The sequence below is a fragment of the Schistocerca serialis genome, chromosome 4, assembly GCF_023864345.2.
Source record: "Schistocerca serialis cubense isolate TAMUIC-IGC-003099 chromosome 4, iqSchSeri2.2, whole genome shotgun sequence".
NCBI classification, from domain to species: Eukaryota; Metazoa; Arthropoda; class Insecta; order Orthoptera; family Acrididae; genus Schistocerca; species Schistocerca serialis.
Window position 1 is genome coordinate 231,721,718 of NC_064641.1, and position 20,817 is coordinate 231,742,534.

Below are 20,817 nucleotides of genomic sequence, written 5' to 3' on the forward strand. Positions count from 1 at the left end.
AATCCTATGAAAGTGTCTTGATTTTTCTTTAGCCTTGCTTCCATTATTAGCCGTAACGTCAGAATTGCCTCTCTCGTCCCTTTACTTTTCCTAAAGCCAAACTGATCGTCACCTAGCGTATTCTCAATTTTCTTTTCCATTCTTCTGTATATTATTCTTGTAAGCAGCTTCGATGCATGAGCTGTTAAGCTGATTGTGCGATAATTCTCTCACTTGTCAGCTCTTGCCGTCTTCGGAATTGTGTGGATGATGCTTTTCCGAAAGTCAGATGGTATATCGCCAGACTGATATATTCTACACACCAACGTGAACAGTCGTTTTGTTGCCACTTCCCCCAATGATTTTAGAAACTCTGATGGAATGTTATCTATCCCTTCTGCCTTATTTGACCGTAAGTCCTCCAAACCTCTTTTAAATTCCGATTCTAATACTGGATCCCCTATCTCTGCTAAATCGACACCTGTTTCTTCTTCTATCACATCAGACAAATCTTCACCCTCATAGAGGCTTTCAATGTATTCTTTCCACCTATCTGCTCTCTCCTCTGCATTTAACAGTAGAATTCCCGTTGCACTCTTAATGTTACCACCGTTGCTTGTTGTTTTGACTTTCCTGTTAAGCACAGGAAATCACTAGATGGACATCGTGGCACCTGAGCTCTGCAGCACAATAGGGTGACGGCTGGCCGCTATTGTAGTAGGCGTCGGAAGGATAACCGGATAATACTTGCGAACGCTGAAACTCTTGGACGAAGGTGAGAGGAACGAAAAAGCGGCACCTCAGAAACCACGCAGGCTGGGTTATTTCCAAGGATTTTTGCTCAGTAGCGTACCACTGTACGAGTATAGGTTTTTCCTCGCAAACTTTCCGCGCTGTACGACAAAAGACTAAAATATTGTTGGTCGGCGTTCGGAAGAATCTGCAGAGAGGGAGAATATTCCGTGGTTACGGGAATATTATTCGTTTTCAGAATTACGATGGTTGGGAGCCGAGCCTTGCTGGGAAGCCAGCGCTGGAGAGACGAGGTCTTCCGTTGTGAGTGCCCGTGTATGACGGTCGCTCGATATCAGCTTTGTTGATACAGGCGGATTTGCTGTCCTTGCTCTCAGGAGAGTTTATAGTTTGAACAGCTAGGCACTGTTGCGAACCTATACGGTTCTGGACTTCACCTCCAGGTTGATTGTCGTCGTTGAGTACGCAGCGTTCAGTAATTGAGAGCACTTCTTCTGCCTATACTTACGTTGAGACGTTACCTGCCTGAACTCCGTCCTTGTGGCTGGGAGTTCGCGTTTCTCGTCTGTAGAACACAGAGAGGAGAAGACAGCATTAGAGTATATGTCAGAGGACCGCCTTCTGTCGTCCTAGTGTTTGAAGGAGTTTATCTGTGGCTGGAGTAATTCCATCGTCGCAGTCGAGTACGAGAACCATCACGTCGACGCACCGGACGCAGTACATACGGTGATATCGCAAACTGCTTCGGCTTATTAGGGCTATAAAAGTTAAACAGCTGTGATCACGTTAGTTTATTTCCACTGAGGTTCCACACCATCGTAGATCATCTTTGAAAGTAGAGTCTTCTAGTGTTTGGTACGTAGATGATGTCAGTCACTTCGCGTTATTGATATTAGACCGTGCAGTCATAATAAGGAGCAGAGTTGGATTGATTAGTAATTTTACTTAGGGAATGTAAACTTTACATTAGAAAGTTTTTTTAAAACTACAATAAATATATAAGCAGGAGCAACGTTTATCATTTAGTAGGTTTAGTTGCCTTCATCATTCATTTATGTTTAGATTCTAATTTATAGAATTAAGAGATCCTAAGATCTGCTTCAGGGGGTAGTAAGACTGGGCCAGATCTTCGTTTTAGCGTGTATTATTCTCCGTTGCGTACACATTCGGTTTACACCCACCTTGGAACCAAGATGTGATGAGAAGAAGAAGCAGATTTTTCAAGTCTGTACATATAACTGTCGCTGTCGCTGTCTGATAGGCAACGACCGACTAAAAGAGATCGAGAAAGAGCTTACAGAAATCAACTGGACTATTGTTGGTTTAAGCGAAGTACGCCGAAAAGGGGAAGACTGTCTCTGTTTGCACTCTGGCAACTTGTTCTACTTTTGTGGCGACACGGAAGGAAACTCAATGGCGTTGGGTTCTTAATTGACAAGAATATCTCTGACAGAGAATCTTTCTTAGAAGAAACTTCCAGCAGGATTGTTCGAATGGTCCTTAAAGTGTCGAATAGGTATAAAATACAGATTGTTCAGGTGTATGCTCCCATTTCAAGCCACCCTGACGAAGAAATTGAATATTTTTATGAAATCCTGGATAGTACCTGTAAAAAAGGTAGCGATTGTCACTTCCAAATGGTTGTTGGCTATGTTAATGCAGAAGTTGGCACCAAGAAACAATATGACACAGTGGTGGGTAACTATGGGATTGATGACCGAAAGGATAGAGGTGAGAGATTAGTCCAGTTCGCTGAGTACACCAATATGTCCATTATGAATATATTCTTTAAGAAATACCGTGACCGAAAATGGACTTGGAGTAGCCCAAATTTCAATGTCAAAAATGAGGTAGACTTTATTCTGTCAAACATTCCGCGAATTGTAAAAGACGTGACAGTGCTAAATCAGTTCAACACTGGCAGTGATCACCGTCTGGTGAGAGCAAAGACCGAGCTCAGTGTAAGAGATGAAAGGGAAGAGAGGCATAATCAACCTTCAAAAACCTGGAAGAACATTCGTCGAAATTCCAAGAAGTCCTCTAAAGCAAATTCCACAACTAAAGATGGAGTTTTGGCGGAAATGATTGTTTCAAGTACAGAAGAAGTTGGTGGGCTATGCCAAAAGAATAAACAACCAAAGAAGTTCAGTGTCAAGACTGAAAACCTTTTACAACAGAGGAGAGAAATGAAAATCCAAACCGATCGTGACATGGCAGCGAATTCCGAACTATGTAAGGTAGTGCGAAGAGAAATGAAAACTGACATATAGAAATTCAGTGAAGACACCTTACAAGCAAACGCAGAGAACAAGACAAGTTTGAAGTCACCCAAACGCAAACTCACAATCGGTAAAAAGCAGATTATCGCACTTGGTGGAAATGATAGTCGAATCACTGAAAAGGAGGAGGTTTTGAAGTTCATCAGAGACTTTTATAGCAGTTTGTATAGCAAACCAAGGCAAAATTTGAGTGTATCTAAATTAATTGATTTACCTATTGTTCCAGATATACTCTCATCGGAAGTCAAGTGTGCTCTAGACAGCATGAAGAAGGGAACAGTGCCGGGTGATGATGAGCTCAGTGTTGACATCCTGAGACTGGCAGGAGAGGAAACAATAAATCACTTGGCAAAAGTATTTACTTCCTGCGGCTCTATGTTTCAGTCCCACTATCGTGGATCAAGGCAAACATTATATTGATACACAAGAAAGGAAGTACTCACAATATCAAAAACTATCCTCCTATCAGCTTGCTCTCAATTTCGTACGAATTTTTCACAATGATTCTGTTAAATCGAATTAGTCCCCCTCTAGACTCAGCCCAACCTATAGAACGAGCAGGATTCCAAAGAAAATTTAGCACTATTGACCACATTCTGCCCGTTAGTGAAGTGATAAGCAGAAAAATGAATACCAGCTGCCTCTCTGCATTGCCTTTGTTGACTTTGAAAAGGCCTTTGACTCCGTTAGCCATACAGCTGTCCTCCAAGCTTTAAGTGGGCAAGGAATGGGAGCAGCGTACACTGAAGTGCTCAGCAATATCTGCAAGACTTCTTCAGCTTATGTTAATATCAGCGAATCAACTCAAGAATTCCGCATCATGAGGGGTGTCAAGCAAGGCGATCCTATCTCCTCAAAACCTAGGCTGTACTGGAAATGCTATGTCAGAGCTGAGCTGGGAAGGTAAGGGATTTAGAATTGATGGAAGAAGGCTTACCAGCTTGAGATTTGCTCATGATATTGCCTTACTGGCAAGCGTTTGGGAGAAATAATAAAAAAAAAGGCTCTAAGCACAGCGGGACTTAACATCTGAGATCATCAGTCCCCTAGACTTAGAACTACTTAAACCTAACTAACCTAAGGACATCACACACATCCATGCCCGAGGCAGGATTCGAACCTGCGACCGTAGCAGCAGCGCGGTTCCGAACTGAAGCGCCTAGAACCACTCGGCCAACGCGGCCGGCGTAATTCAACAGCATTCAGATCAAAAATGCTAGTAAATCTAAAGAAAACAGTATGTGATTAATGCATTCTTCCTATGGTGACGTGTGGTTGCGTCATGGACACTGAACTCATTTACAAAAGGAGCCATGGAAAGATCACTGCTGGGCTATACAAGAAGGAATTGGAAAAGGGCATGTGACATCCGGCCTGTGACGAAGGTTAAGGACATCTTAGAGACAGCAGGCTCCTTGAAATGGCAGTGGGCTGGTCACGTCGCCAGAGGAAAAAATAGCAGATGGACGAAGCTAGTACTTTAGTGGAGTCCGAGAGAGCATCGGAGGCCTAGAGGAAGACCACCGGACAGATGGGTCAAAGATATCAAGAAGATCGCTGGCAGCACGTGGCAGAGAACAGTCCAAGACCGATCCACTTGGAGAGGACTGCTGAAAGCCCATCTGAATCCAAGACTTGAGGAGGCCACATCATTTAATGATTGAATTGGCTGCTGCTGCTGCTGATGATGACATCTGAAGAGGAAAACACGCTCAAGTGGCAGATAAGAGTAAGTGAAGAAGACTGATAAAAATTCAATTTCTTTGAAGTTTAATACAGCGTAAGGCGTATTACAGGGTTACAACTTCACCGGTCAGTACTCGTTCTCTTGTAAAAATCGTATCTTAACAAAAGAGGAAAGGCTAAGGAACATCTTTTAGCGAAATTACAATACATCACTTTTAGAGAACGTGATACTACAGTTGTACAGTTATACCTACCTAACATGTCTCTGAAATTATTTCCTATGACGTTTACGGTGGTACAGTGTTCTGGAAAAGTCTTCAGTATTGCTAATAGAATTTTTCTTCTATTTCTCTGGGTATTTATCACTCATCAAGGACACATACCTGTGGGTGCTCACATATTTTTCACTATGTATTCTTTGTTTTTGAGTGACCCAATGGAATTATTTTAGCCATACCATCAACTTCAATTAAGGTGAAAGAAAACATCGTGCAACACACCAGTATAAACCTAAAATTATGCATTTTTCTTCGGGTTTTCGTCTATTAATTTTTATTATGTTTTGACTATGAGGCGGAAATAGGAAACATGACCTGTATTCGCTAAGACGTATATAATAAACACCCAGAGTTCTTCACAAAGGTGGCCAGCGTAGGGATCCCAATAAAGAGCACAGACGCCTCCAGGCTTTTCTCAGCTTCCGTAAAATCGACATAGCAGATTTTACTGTAAAAACAAAGCATTCAAAGAATTAATAGTTTAACAAGTGGATAATTCAAGTAATAAGGCAGGAAAGATTTTCCGGTTGAGGAAATCATTAATGAAGCTCCACAAGGTTCGATATTAATATCAACTGTGTTCAATAAATACATTGTTTTCCTCCTATTTAATGGATACTGACGAGAACTTATATCTTTTGAAGTGGCAAAAATTATTACAATCAACCTCAGACAAAGCGCAAGGCAGGAAACTGTAATTAATTTACAAATTACTGATCCTCAACTAAAAACACAGAACAGTTTTTCCAATGAGTACAACACTCCTTCATCATTACTAGTTTCTTTATCAAAATATTTAAACGGTGTTACGTATTTTGACTATCCGCGTTCATTAAGTGTCTGAGTGGGATAACATTGTGTAGAGAGTTCTCCTTTAGTAAGAACACTAAACGCCTGTGCGCTGTTGTGCTGCAGAAGCAGTCCATAATGAAACTTTGTAACTTGGAATTGAGAGACGATAGGTGAATGAAGCCAGCACATTTTATATCTCTGATCAGAAGACTCAACATTTAATGAACAAGTGAAATCATTAATTTGACCGTTTTTCACTACTCCCTTAAGTAGGGAGGGGGGACATGTACATGGAAAACAGACACTATTTAAAAGAAGCGCCAAATCCATAGTTTTGAATACATGACGAGATTTTGCACGTGCTTTACATGAAAGTAACACATTACTGTTAAGTTCCTTGGATTATTATTTTTATATATATTTATATATGTATATAACAGTACTAAATTTCCCAGTAAGGTCAATTTTTATTTCTTTCAATGAACCATACACAGGAACATACCACCGAAGTTGCCGACGATAGTAACGTCGACGAGGCATTGCAGCGGTACGTTAACACACAGTGAACGTTGCGGGCCAAAGCAGGCTGTATAATACTTTTTAATATAGTATTAATTTAATTCTTAAGTATTTAAGATAGGAACTTTTTCAAGAAATAGCAGTAAATAATATAATCATCTTTTTTTCAGAAACTGTTCGAGAGACTTCTAGATTTCTATACAACTTTCCCTGTTTAATCCCTTTGCATATAGTAAGCTGCTCTCGTGAGACTCTTTTGAATGTACGGAACAGGAGAATTTTAATAATTTTTTAAATTTAATTCTTAAGGGTAATATAAAATTCAGGTAAAATTCTAAGCACCTTGCCAGTTATCTCAGTTCACACTCAGAATTTTAGAATTTGCTCTTGAGACGACAATTATTGTGTTCACAGAAAAAGTGTACGAAATTAAATAATTCGTAGATTCTGAGAAAAAGGAACATAAACTTTAAAGTATCAATTTTCATAAAATACAATATAAAGTTCAACCTAACGTTTTTATATGACATATGAGTGTATGAAGATGGTATGTGTTCTTTCGGATATGTCCGAAAGAGCAGATACCATTGGTGATCTTGTAGCTCTCGAAGAACGAAATTACAATGAAATCCAGACCATTAGCTGCTTATAGGCCTTGATAAATATCAACAGTGACAATTGAAAATATGTGCCCCGACCAGGCTTCGAACCCAGGATCACCTGCTTACATGTTCTATGCGACTTTTTTTCTGATCTCATTTTGTTCGTCATTGGCCGCTGTGTTTGTTTGGGTCGGATGTACCATGAAACTTGCTCAGGTTCATCGTTGATCTATTCACTCAGTGTTTGTTCTTTTTTAATTACGGAGGGCAACTAAGCCTTTGACCGACAAGCTGAGCTACCGTGCCGGCTGACTGAGCCACCGAGGACACAAAGTATTGAGCGACTGCAGGGACTGATCTCTGGCACGCTCCCCGTGAATTCCACGTTTCCAGTTTACTGTCCCCACACTACATTTATAGTCCCCTTGCCCACTACACTCATTACTCACCGCAGCCAGTCTACTGATTCCCATAAGAGTTTGAGCAACACTGAAGAAGATCATTGGCCGGTAAGTCTTATCTATATGAAGACATGTCCGAAAGAACAGATAGCATGTTCATATAGATAAGGCTTACCGGACAATGATCTTCTTCAATGCGTAAGCACTCGCATTGCTCAAACTCTAACCGAAATCGGTAGATTTACTGCCGCGAGTAATGAGTATAGTGGGCAGGGGCACAACAAATGTAATGTGTGGACAGTAAGTTGGATATGTGGATCTCACGGGGAGTTTGCCAGAGATCAGTCCCTGCAGTCACTCCGTCCTCTGTGTCCTCGGTGGCTCAGTCGGATACACTGTCTGCCATATAATCAGGTGTTCCTGGGTTCGAGTCCAGGTCTGCGCACACATTTTCAGATGTCCCCGCTGATATTTATCAATGCCTGTAAGCAGCAAATGGTCTGGATTTCATTGTAATTTCAAAACGTTTTTTTATGTCATCTCTTCAGAATGCCACAAATTTGTACTCAGGTTTATTTTACGTTGTCGTTAACCCTGCCTGCAGGTGAGACTGTGCCATTTTCACAATGAATGGCTCCGTGACGCTGATCCTAGTAGTGATGCTGGCGGCTCGAGTGGCCCACTCAGCCAGGATCCTGGGCATCATCCCGACGGCCTCCATCAGCCACCAGCTGCCTTTCAGACTGATAGCTCTCGAGCTCGCCAAGAGAGGCCATCAGGTCACAGTCATGACAACGGACCCGATAAGAGTAAGTGCACCTTCGACAGAAAATAATTTTTAGAGTCAAAGTCGTTGGCGTGGCTTACGGGTTCTTCAATATGGAATGTAGGTTTCTTCACTTTCTAGTGGAGGTAGAAAAAAATTCTTAAATATCAAAAGAACGATTGTGAAACCGTTTAAATTATAGTACATAGATAAAAACCTCTACAGATGTCGAGAGTCGGAAGAGCAGGTGGAAAAAAATAAATCTCTAAATAGACGTCGAGAGTTGGAAGTGCATGTGGAATTTTTTGTCTGTGACAGTATACACTAAGAAGATAACATTCATTCCATGAGCAGTTGTCCTTAATCCGCAATGTTCTGATATCCCTTACTGCCACTGAATAACCCAAAAAGAGTTTATGGTCAGGGGTCCACGGAAAGTTGTCGACCTATCGCTGCTTCCTGGACGCTAATATTGTGGGCTCACAGGTATAGCTTGCAGCTCTCCATTTTTTCTGTAATTCTTTACCAGTTCTAACGATACCGACTGGACGCCGATCCTCTTTCCATCTCCTCCTTGTACCAAACTGAGGATCGAACTGAGGCTCTGGAATCAACTGTACATTATGAAAATCAGGTCGTATCACAGTCTGTTATCGAAACATAACGGCTGCTTTTGTCAACTGCAAGGTGCTTGCATTAAACTGAATTGGTTCTGTAAGTTGGTTCAGAGATGATGATGATGATGATGATGATGTTTGAGTTTTGGGGCGCTCAACTGCGCGGTTATCAGCGCCCGTACAAAGTCCCAACCTTCGTTCAGTCCAAACGCGCCACATTCACGAATGATGATGAAATGAGTACAACATAAGCACCCAGTCATCTCGAGGTAGTTCAGAGATTAAGTCGAGTCAGATTTATAAGGAACCTGTCGGTATGAGTCCACTTATCAGTATGGCCTGGATGTGTGCATTGTTTCGGTTGCGCAGGGTGTCGGGAAGACGTTGTATCCTCTCCTGCGGCAAGCCGGCCCACAGCTGTTGTAACTGCTCGTCGATATCCTAATCCATCGGGGGGAACTCAGCATCTTGCTGGCCAACAGAGTATCTCATATCGCGCAGCCAGCTCGTAGAGACACATGTCATGTGTGGAAGAGAATTACACTTTTAAAGAATCTCACACACGAGGCCGCAGGATGTCCATGACGTACCACTGTGCCGTCAGAGTTCTTTCAGTCACTACCAGCCATGACCAGAAGTTATTCCTGATGTCTGCCCACACTACGACGTCAGGATTAACACTGTTGGGTTCAAAATGGTTCAAATAGCTCTAAGCAATATGGGGGTTAACATCTGAGGTCATTAGTCCCCTATACTTAAACCGAACTAAGCTAAGGACATCGCACACATCCATGCCCGAGGCAGGATTCGAACCTGCGACCGTAGTAGCAGCGCGGTTCCGGACTGAAGCGCCTAGAATCGCTCTGCCACAGCGGCCGGCAACACTGCTGGGCCTCTCCAAAACATTGGAGGAATGGGGCTTATCACCGACTCGCCGTCGCACTTACTGACGATGCTCAGACTGGGTAGTGACGAACCGCGATTCATCGCTGAACGCAGTGCGACGCCATTCATAACCAGTCCTCGCTTCCCTATCAATGCACTCCTCCAAAAGCAGCCGTCTGTGTTGCGATGTTAACGGCAGAATACGCGTCGGACGGCTGCTCCCTAGTCTGGCTCCTGCTTGTCTCCGTCCAATTATGTGCGATGGCACAAAATGTTGCAGGAAGTTTATTACTTTTTTTCGGAGGGCAGAAGGGTTTACGATGTGTTTAGTGCACAACACGGCGATCGTCCCTTCTGGTGGTCAGAATTGCTCGACCGAAAGCTTTTCGACGAGTATGCCTGCCGTCCGTTCCATGCAGTCCAACATCGGGCCACGGTCGAGTCCAGGAGCCACATGAACCTGGACACAGCACGATACGATCAGCCAGTCCAATGGAGACCCACAGTAAGATTGCTTTGAAACTCTGTTGCTGATAACGATGTCTGACACGAGTAAGCGGCATCTTCGTGTCCTTCACAGAGTTCACTCAACATCTGACACTGCCCACGCCCCTTACATACCTATCGTACCTGGTAACAACACTAAACACTAGTAACACGATCCACTGCTCTTACCTTACAGGTAGAATTGCAACTCTAATAATTTCCATACCCGCCGAGTGCGGCACACGTATGAAGTTAGATTGACCTCCAACCATTTATTCCGGTGCTTCACTCTTTTTAACAAACAGTGTAGGTTTATCTACGAAGCAATAACTGTCCTTAAATGCAAGACAAGCTGTAGAGTTATGTCTTAAACACTCCTTTAATAACTCTGAAATACTGACGAAATATAATGAATTTTCGGAAACGCTAAATTTAAATAAACACTTTTGTTGTAACCACTACCGGAACGGTAGCGGGGTTGCCGAGAACGAAGCGCGGCGGAACCAAACGGGAGCGGCCCGAGAACAACAAACGAACGGGAAAGGATGGACACGAACAACGACGGACGACCAAGGGAGACCTTACGACGACAATAAGCAACGGGGTGACAAGCGACACGAATGCACAACGTCCACTAGTAACGGAAACGAAGTACTCCAAACACTCCGTCTGTTGAAGCGATGTCGATAGACTCCACGAATATCGGACTGCCTAGCTGAGCTCTTTTTTCTTTATTTTTACTTTAACACCTTATACAAAGGTGGGCCGACAGCGGCAATCTTACGCTGCTCTTCGGCTACAGCTAGTACAAATAGCAACAAGGAAGACATAGAAAAACAAAACATAATGAAGTACAAAAAACAGTAGACACATGAGTACAAAACACGGAGCCGTTCGCAGGTGTAGTAAAATAAGAAACTTGACTGAAATAACACACGTGAACGATGGAGCGTGAGCGGTGAAACACTAAAGCACTAACACGACGGCACACGCAAAGAACCGACGGCGATGATCTCTGGGGTGTGAATGTTCACTTGACGTGTACGAGTCCGGGGACCTGCCAAAAAGGGTAAAAGTTGGGGGAGGAGGGAGAGGGGAGGGTGTAGATGCCAGTGGTAGAGGAGATGGAGGAAAGAAGGTAGGGGGTAGGGGAAGCCCAAGGGGAGGAGGGGGGGAGGAAGGGAGGAGGGAGAGAAGGGAGAGAGGGTGTCCTAACAAAAAAACACAGGGTGTGGGAGTATAAAAGTTGGTAGGAGGGGTAGATGGAGGGGATGAGGGCATCATCAGGGAGGGGGAGTTGGTGGAAGCCACCTTGGACGAGGGTATGGAGAGTGGAGACATGGAGATCAGTTGGGACGTAGGAATAGAGGCGCGGCAGCAGACAGGGGTGGGAGAGGATGGGAGAGATAAGAGGGTGAGGGGGATCAAGTTTATGGCAGGTGTAGAGGATCCGTATCTGTTCAAGGAAAAGGAGGAGGTGCGGGAACGGAATAAGGTCATACAGGATCTGTGTGCGGGAGGGGAGACGGATGCAATAGGCGAGGCAGAGCACATGGCGTTCTAGGATTTGAAGGGCTTTGTAAAAGGTAGGAGGGGCGGAGATCCATGCAGGACCTGTGTAGCAGAGGATAGGGCAGATGAGGGATTTATAGGTATGGAGGATGGTGGAGGGGTCCAGATCCCATGTGCAGAAACGAGCTTGCGGAGATGGAGGCGGGAACGTGCCTTGGCTTGGATCGTCCGGAGATGGAGGTCCAGGAGAGGTGACAGTCAAGGGTGACGCCAAGGTATTTGAGAGTAGGGGTGAGGATGATAAGGACGGCCATAAATGGTGATATAGAAGCCGTGGAGACGGAAGGAAGAGGTGGTTCTGCCTACAATGATCGCCTGCTAGCTGATCATTTTTTTTTCTTTATTGATATTCAGTTCCCCCCAAAGGGGGCGGGCTGGCAGCAGCTTACTACGCTGCTCTATGGCCTACAGACTTTTTTTTAAAAAAAAAGGAAGAAGAAAGAAACAAGGAAAAACAGGCGATAAAACGGTGATTTAAAGTGTAAATTGGCGTAAAAATGCGGAAAGTTAAAACAGAAAGCAAAAGGGGTAGGCAATGTTGATAAAATACACAGGAATCAGACAAGGAACAAAGTAGACACACAATTAAAAAAAACCATGGCGACAGTCTGGTTTCTGTTCGCAAGAGATAAAAAATCACACCCAGCGACAGTATGATGGCTGTTCGCTACACTTCCCAAAAGACACAACACGGAACACTCACTGGAAAAACACACTGTAAAACACTGCACGAAAATGGCGGCACAAATACGGCACTCCCGATCCAAAGGCAGATTGGCGGGGGGGACTTGGAGAAGGGGGAAAAACAAGGAGGGAGGAGAGGAAAAAACGAAAAGGGGGGGGGGGAACCAAGGAGGGAGAGGACTAATAAAGGGGGAGAAGGGCAGACGCGAGAGGGAATGAGAGGAGGCAGAGGAGGGAAATGTAAAAGGTCTCGGGGGAGAGAAGGGGGCAGAGAGAGGGGAGGTGGGGAAGAAAGAGGATGGAAGGAGGGGGGAAAGGGAACCCAGGAAAAGGACAGAGGAAAGGAGGGAGAGTGAGGATCAGAGTTGATAGGAAGGATAAATGGAGGGAGAGAGGGCATCATCCGGGAGGGGAAGTTGATGGAAGCCACCTTGGGAAAGGAGATGTAGGGTGTAGAGATGGAGGGTAGGGGGGACACAACGGTGAAGACGTGGCAGGGGGCGGGGATTGGAGAGGAGAGGAGCAACCAGGGGGTGAGGGGGTTCAAGACGGTGGGAGGTGTAGAGGATGCGGGTATGTTCGAGGAATAGGAGCAGATGGGGGAAAGGAATGAGATCATAGAGGATCCGCGTGGGGGGCGGGAAGCGTATACGGAAGGCGAGGCAGAGTGCATGACGCTCAAGGATCTGGAGGGACTTATAGAATTTGGGGAGGGGGGCAGATATCCAAGCAGGACTGGCGTAACATAGGATGGGATGGATTAAGGATTTGTAGGTGTGGAGGATGGTAGAGGGGTGCAACCCTCATGTCTGGCCAGATAGGAGTTTCAGGAGTCGGAGGCAGTTGTGGGCTTTGGATTGGATGGAGCGGAGATGAGGGATCCAGGTGACGTGACGGTCAATGGTGAGGTCAAGGTAGGTGAGGGTGGGGGTAAGGCGGACAGGACGGGTGCAGACAGTAAGGGAGAAATCCAGGAGCCGGAAGGAGAGAGTGGTACGACCTACGATGATGGCCTGGGTGTTGGAAGGATTGAGTTTCAGGTGCCACTGGTTACACCATGCAGCAAAAAGCTAGCTGAGCAAGAGGCAGGCGCTTATATACAGGGTACGGTACCTCGCTATTGGCTGCTGGGACCACGTGCTCCACCGTGGCGCCCTCACGTTGTAGCGAGCCAGGAGAGCGCGCGCAGCCACGGCTTATTGCGCGACGGCTGTAGAGACCTCTAGTGGTAATCGAGGTCCATGCCGTCTGGCGCGGATTTAAAACCCGTGGCGCTCAGTGCCAGAACTTTGCTGTTCTGTGGTTAATGGAGCATCAAAATGGTTCAAATGGCTCTGAGCACTATGGGACTCAACTGCTGCGGTCATTAGTCCCCTAGAACTTAGAACTAGTTAAACCTAACTAACCGAAGGACATCACACACATCCATGCCCGAGGCAGGATTCGAACCTGCGACCGCAGCGGTCTCGCGGTTCCAGACTGCAGCGCCAGAACCGCGCGGCCACTTCGGCCGGCAATGGAGCATCAGAACGTGACCCAGAGTCGTTCAAATTTCATTCACATGAACATTCCAGAAAATCTCAAAGAAAAAAATAATGTGATTAGTGACAAAAAAGTGGAACATACCACGAAAAGTTTAAAAATTTGCAAGAAGTTAAGAAGGGTAAGCGAACAGTCATTGAGGAAGTGGTACTAAGTAAATCTGATACAAAAATATCACCATTTAAAATAAGGAAAATACCACTATCCTCAGTAGTAAAAATTCATATAGAATAAAAAAAATCTCAATAAGAAACTCAAACTCTGCGGCCGTGTAATATGTAATGTGATGAGTCAATCACAGTATGTTTTTAAAAGGGCTATTCTAATGAGGCAGCTATTTATAATTTTATTGAGTACAAAATAAAATGCAAGCATTTGTTATTTTTTGTGACTATTCAAAGTTATTTGGTTGTATCAGTCATAATATTCTGTTAAGAGCAACAACGTTTTTATTGTTTACTTTGTTTCAGAACAATCTTTATTTAGATCTGTTTTAACAAACTGTTAACGGAAAAGTACGCTAGGATGTTTGAGTGTAGGGACGCCACATCATGTTCATGGGGGAAAATCACGAAGGGCGTTTCTCGGGGTTTCATCATGGGCCCAATAGTGTTCTTGTTTTATGGTAATGGTCTACCATTTTGTTTTAATCAGCTGGCAGAACTGGTGTTATCACGAGCATCATTTCGTGTTACATTCAGCCGCTCACTAAACATGTGTATTCCTCCCTGAAGGACAACAAAATATAAGAAGTGCGAGGCCCATGGTACGACACGGAAGTAAAGAACGACAGCAGCGCTCCTAGAGTCCTCGCAGCGAACTCTGAATACGAGAAAACAAATCACGAAAATGCGTATTTCTAATTCGAAATTCGCGATTTAGTTGATAATTTTTTATTCGTATGCTCTAAGACAAAAAAGAAGAAACGATTCAACATAAAGGAATTATCCGAGTGGGACGGAAATCTATAGATATGACGTATAGGTACAGACAAACAAGTGATTCGAATTTCAGAAAAAATCCATTGTTTATTAAAGAGAAAGTGCTCCACAAATGGTACACGTCAACAACGCGGTGGTCCACGCAGTTATTCGGCTTGGCGTTGATTGATGGAGTTGTTGGATGTTGGCCACCGCTGTGCTGTAAGCGGATGTCAGTCAAAGAAGTGTTGCCGTGAAAGGAAATGCACCCTCAACTGCTCAAATGCACTCCTGGTTGTCGGGCCTTATGGCGGGCGAATGTTAGGTTGGTATCCCACCGCTATCCGGGGCGCCTCCAAACAAATCTCGGCCTGGAATCTCCTTGGCTGCAGTAGAAATGTCTCCAGTGATGAACCTGTTTCGGACTGCTCCCTGATGACCAGCGAAGTCGTGTTTGTAGATGCCTTGGACAGCAGTCGAACGCCAACCTGTCTGTCACCTGTCAGATGGTGGTGGTGGTTGATTCGGTTCAAAATGGTTCAAATGGCTCTAAGCACTATAGGACTTAACTTCTGAGGTCATCAGTCCCCTAGAACTTAGAACTACTTGAACATAACTAACCTAAGGACATCACACACATCCATGCCCGAGGCAGGATTCGAACCTGCGACCGTAGCGGTCACCCGGTACCAGACTGTAGCGCCTAGAATAGCTCGGCCACCCAGGCCGGCGGTTGATTCGGGGGAGGGGACCAGGCATAGAGGTCTTTGGTCCCTTCGGATTAGGTAAGGATGGGGAAGGAAGTCGGCCGTGCCATTTCAAAGGAACCATCCCGGATTTTGCGATTTAGGGAAATCATAGAAAACCTAAATCAGGATGGCCAGACGCGGGTTTGAACCGTCGTCCTCCCAAATGCGAGTCCAGTGTGCTAACCACTGCGCCATCTCACTCGGTCCACCATATGGCCCGACAGCCAGCAGTGATCGTGTGGGGTGCCATTTATTTCATAGCACGACCCCTTCAGTTCTTATCTGCGGCATCCTTTAGCACGGCGGTACGTCGACATATTCTGCATCCCGTTTTTTTGCCCATCATGGCAAGCCATCCTCGCCTAACATTTCAGAAAGATAATGGCCGCCCACACACGGCGAGAGTTTCTACTGTTTGTCTTCGTGGTTACCAAACTCTATCTAGGCCAGCAAGGTCGCTGGACCTCCCACAAATTGAGAACATTTGGAGCATTATCGGCAGGACTCTCCAAACAGCTCGGGATTTTAATGATCTAATGTGATTAAATGATGATGGCCTCCTCTTGGGAAATATTCCATAGTTAAAATAGTCCCCAATCGGATCTCCGGGCAAAGGAGAAAGAAAACTGGCGTTCTACTGATCGGAGCGTGGAATGTCAGATCGCTTAATCGGCCAGGTAGGTTAGAAAATTTAAAAACGGAAATGGATAGATTAATGTTAGATGTACTGGGAATTAGTGATGTTCGATGGCAGGAGGAACATGACTTCTGGTCAGGTGAATACAGGATTATAAATGCAAAATCAAACAAGGGTAATGCAGGAGTAAGTTTAATCATGAATAAAAAAAAATAGTAGCACTGATAAGCTACTACGAACAGCATAGTGAACGCATTATTGTAGCCAACACAGACACGAAGTCCACGTCTACCACGTCTCCGCAGATGATGAAGAGATTGAAGAAATGTATGAAGCGATAAAAGATATTATTCAGATAAGGGAGACGAAAATTCGATGGTCATGGGAACTGGAATTCGATAACAGGAATAGGAAGAGAAGGAAAAGTAGTAGGTGCACATAGACTGGGGTTAGGAATGAAAGAGGAAGCTACCAGGTAGAATTTTGCCCAGAACATAACTTAATCACTTGGTTTAAGAATCATGGAAGAAGGTTGTATTTGTGCAAGAGGCTTGGAGACACTGGACGGTTTCAGATAGATTATATAATTGTATGACAGAATTTCAGGAACCGGGTTTTAAATTGTAAGACATTGGCCTCTGACCACAATTTATTGGTTATGAACTGTAGATTAAAACTTAAGAAACTGCAAAAATTTGTGAATTTAAGGAGATGGGACCTGGATAAACTGAAAGAACCAGGGGGTAGAGAGTTTCAGAGAGAGCATTAGGGTATAATTGACAAGAACAGGGGAAAGAAATACAGTAGAAGAAAAATGGGCAGCTTTGAGAGATGAAATAATGAAGGCAGGAGAGGATCAAGTGAATAAAAAGACGAGGGCTAGTAGAAATCCTTGAGTAACAGAAGAGGTATTGAATTTAATTGATGAAAGGATAAAATATAAAAATGCAGTAAATGAAGACGATACAAACGTCTCAAAAATGATACCGACAGGAACTGCAAAATGGCTAAGCAAGAACGGCTAGAGAACAAATGTAAAGATGTGGAGGCATATATCACTAGGAGTAAGATAGATACTGCCTACAGGAAAATTAGAGAGACCTATGGAGGAAAGAGAACCACTTGTAAGAATATCAAGAGCTCAGATGGAAAAGAATGGAAAGCGAACAGGTGGGAGGAGTATGTAGAAGGTCTATACGAGGCCGATGTAGTTCAGGGCAATATGGAAGAGGATGTAGCTGAAGATGAGATGGGAGAAATTGATACTGCGTGAAAAATTTGTCAGAACACTGAAAGACCTAAGTTGACACAAGGCCCCAGGAATAGACAACATTCCATTAGAACTACTGATAGCCTGGGGAGAGCCAGCCATAACAGAACTCTACCATCTGGTGAGCAAGATGTGTGAGACAGACGAAAAATCTTCAGACTTCAAGAAGAATATAGTAATTCCAATCCCAAAGAAAGCAGGTGTTGACAGGTGTAAAAATTACCGAACTATCAGTTTAGTAAGTTACGGTTGCAAAATAGTAACACAAATTCCTCACAGACGAATGGAAAAACTGGTAGAAGCCGACCTTGGGGGTGATCAGTTTGGATTCCTTTGAAATGCTGGAACACGCGAGGGAATATTGACCCTACGACTTATCTTAGAAGATAGAATTTGTAGACTTAGAGAAAGCTTTTGACGATGTCGACTGGCAAACTCTCTTACAAATTCTGAAGGTGGCAGGAATAAAATATAGAGAGCGAAATGCTCTTTACAATTTGTACAGAAACCAGATGGCAGTTATAAAGAGTCAAGGGCATGAAAGGGAAGTAGTGGTTGAGAAGGGAGTGAGATAGGGTTGTAGCCTGTCCCAGATGCTCATCTGCATATACATGGACACTCAGAAAATCACATTTAAGTGCCTGGCAGAAGGTTCATCGAACCATCTTCATAATTCTCTATTATTCCAATCTCGTATAGCGTGCGGGAAGAACGAACATCTATATCTTTGTGTACGAGCTCTGATTTACCTTGTTTTATCATGGTGATCGTTTCTCCCTATGTAGGTCGGCATCAAAAAAATATTTTCGCATTCGGATGAAAAAGTTGGTGATCGGAATTTCGTGAGAAGATCTCTCCACAACGAAAAACTGATGATGTCCATCCCAAATACTGTATCATTTCAGTCACACTCTCTCCCCTATTTCGCGATAATACAAAGCTGTCCTTGTTTGAGCTTTTTTATTTTAAATTCAGTGCATTAGTATTTGTAAAATGACTCTTTCATATAGTGTTCATTAAAAAATGACGATCATTCCACTTGGGAGCTGTGGAATGGTACATTAGCTTATTTGTTGTAGTTGTAAATATTTGTCATGTATTGTTGTTTTGCTGACGTGTTCTACATCCCGGATGACCTCCTCACTATGGATCATTTGGAATGAAAGTAAATCTAATCCAATCTAATCTAATCCTACCTGATAAGGATTTTGCACCACGTAGCCGTATTCCAAAAGAGGACGGACAAGGGTAGTGTAGGCGGTCTCCTTAGTAGATCTGTTACAGATCCTAAGTGCCGTTTGGTTAGCCTTCCCCACAACATTTTCTGTGTTCTATGTGTTATTCAATCTGTATATTGAGCAAACAGTAATGGAAACAACAGAAAAATGTGGAGTAGGAGTAAAAGTCCATGGAGAAGAAATTAAAATGGTTCAAATGACTCTGAGAACTATGGGACTTAATATCTGAGGTCATCAGTCCCCTAGAACTTAGAACAACTTAAACCTAACTAACCTAAGGACATCACACACATCCATTCCCGAGGCAGGATTCGAATCTGCGACCGTAACGGTCGCGCGGTTCCAGACTGAAGCACCTAGAACCGCTGGGCCACACCGGCCGGCAGAATAAATTAAAACTTTGAGGTTTCCCGACGACATCGTAATTCTGTCAGAGACAGCAAAGGACCTGGAAGAGCAGTTGAACGGTATGGACAGTGTCTTGGAAGTAGGATATAAGATGAAAATCAACAAAAGCAAAACGAGGATAATGGAATGTAGTCGAATTAAATCAGGTGATTCTGAGGGAATGAGATAAGGAAATAAGACACTTAAAGCAGTGGATGAGTTTTGCTATTTGGGCAGCAAAGTAACTGATGATGGTCGAAGTAGAGAGGATATAAAATGTAGACTGGCTATGGCAAGGAAAGCGTTCCTGAAGAAGAGAAATTTGTTAACATCGAGTATAGATTTAGGTGTCGGGAAGTCTTTTCTGTAAGTATTTGTATGGAGTGTAGTCATGTATGGAAGTGAAACATGGACGATAAATAGTGTAGACTAGAAGAGAGCAGTAGCTTTTGAAATGGCGTGCTGCAGAAGGATGCTGAAGATTAGTTGGGTAGATCATGTAATTAATGAGGAGGTACTGAATAGTATTGGAGAGAAGAGGAACTTGTGGCACAACTTGACTTGAAGAAGGGATAGGTTGGTAGGATACATTCTGTGGCATCAAAGAATTACCATTTTAGCACTGGAGGGGAGTATGGAGGGCAAAACTCGTAGAAGCAGACCAAGAGATGAACAGAGAAGCAGGTTCAAAAGGATGTAGATTGAAGCAGTTGCTCGGAGATGAAGACGCTTGCACAGGACATAGTAGCATGAAGAGCTGCCTCAAACCAGGCAGAAGACGGAAGACCACAACAACAACAATGCACCAGTTCGACAGAATTTGGCGCGGTATCCCTCAGGATGACATCCAACAACTCTGTCAACCAATGCCTAGCCGAATAACCGCTTGAATAAGGGCCAGAGGTGGACCAACGCATTATTGATTTGCTCAGTTTGTGAAGCGCTTTCTCTTGAATAAATAATTTTTTTGACATTGTAATCATTTGTTTGTCTATTTACGTGCATCTATCGATATATTCCAGAAATCTCAATCAAAAACCAAGATCAACTTCTCATAGCTGGGTTTCACAATCATGTAAAATTTTATAAAAGACGTCGTGGTTGCCTTTTGTATCTAAAATAATTTATTTTTAAAACCAAATATTGCAGTTTATACTTATGCGATCAGTTCAGCTTGTATTTATGTGATACAGAAAACAAACAGGCAATCGTGGATTCATTTACACCACACAATATTATGAGTCTACGCAAAAATTAAGCAGATTGCTAGCAAGATATTCACAAAGCAATTCAATGAGTACAACATGAAGAAGAAGTAATAATCGTGAACACAATACGATGAAACCAGCTTCTGTCACGTCAGATGAGTTTTAGGTTTAGACATGTGCTTAAGAGGCGTTATTTTCTCTTAGTGGCCCAAACATCCTTGCTTGTAAATGCTAAAAATGTAACAGTAGTTACGCACATGTATTCAAAAGTTATTAACATGTACTACAAGCAATATATCTCAGCAGAAATCAATATGCTATAATCATCTTCCCACCCTGATGGAAATTTAAAAGCAAATTATACACATTCTCATACTTTCATCAATGGATCTACTAGTGAAATCTTTATAACTAGAGTTTACTAAATGCCGGAGCATTCAGTACTGTGGAAGTATATTCACACAATCCCATGTGCAATTATGCCCATCGAGTAGAATGTTTTTGCTGCATAATAGTAACTGGTACATGAGCTACGTACTCAGACACTAATTCAAAAATGTATACTAA

At 43.5% G+C, this 20,817-nt stretch overlaps 2 protein-coding genes across 2 annotated transcripts in view; both read left to right on the forward strand.

Annotated features, from left to right (window-relative positions):
• Window positions 1-20,817, forward strand: part of LOC126473719 (UDP-glucosyltransferase 2-like) — a 294,068-nt gene that overhangs the window by 224,750 nt on the left and 48,501 nt on the right. The gene's annotated exons all lie outside the window — the stretch shown is intronic.
• Window positions 7,928-20,817, forward strand: part of LOC126473721 (UDP-glycosyltransferase UGT5-like) — a 61,385-nt gene continuing 48,495 nt past the window's right edge. The window contains exon 1 of the mRNA XM_050100968.1: window positions 7,928-8,098. Coding sequence (XP_049956925.1) covers window positions 7,949-8,098 — 150 coding nt within the window. The 5' untranslated portion in view covers window positions 7,928-7,948. The remainder of the gene's footprint in view (window positions 8,099-20,817) is intronic.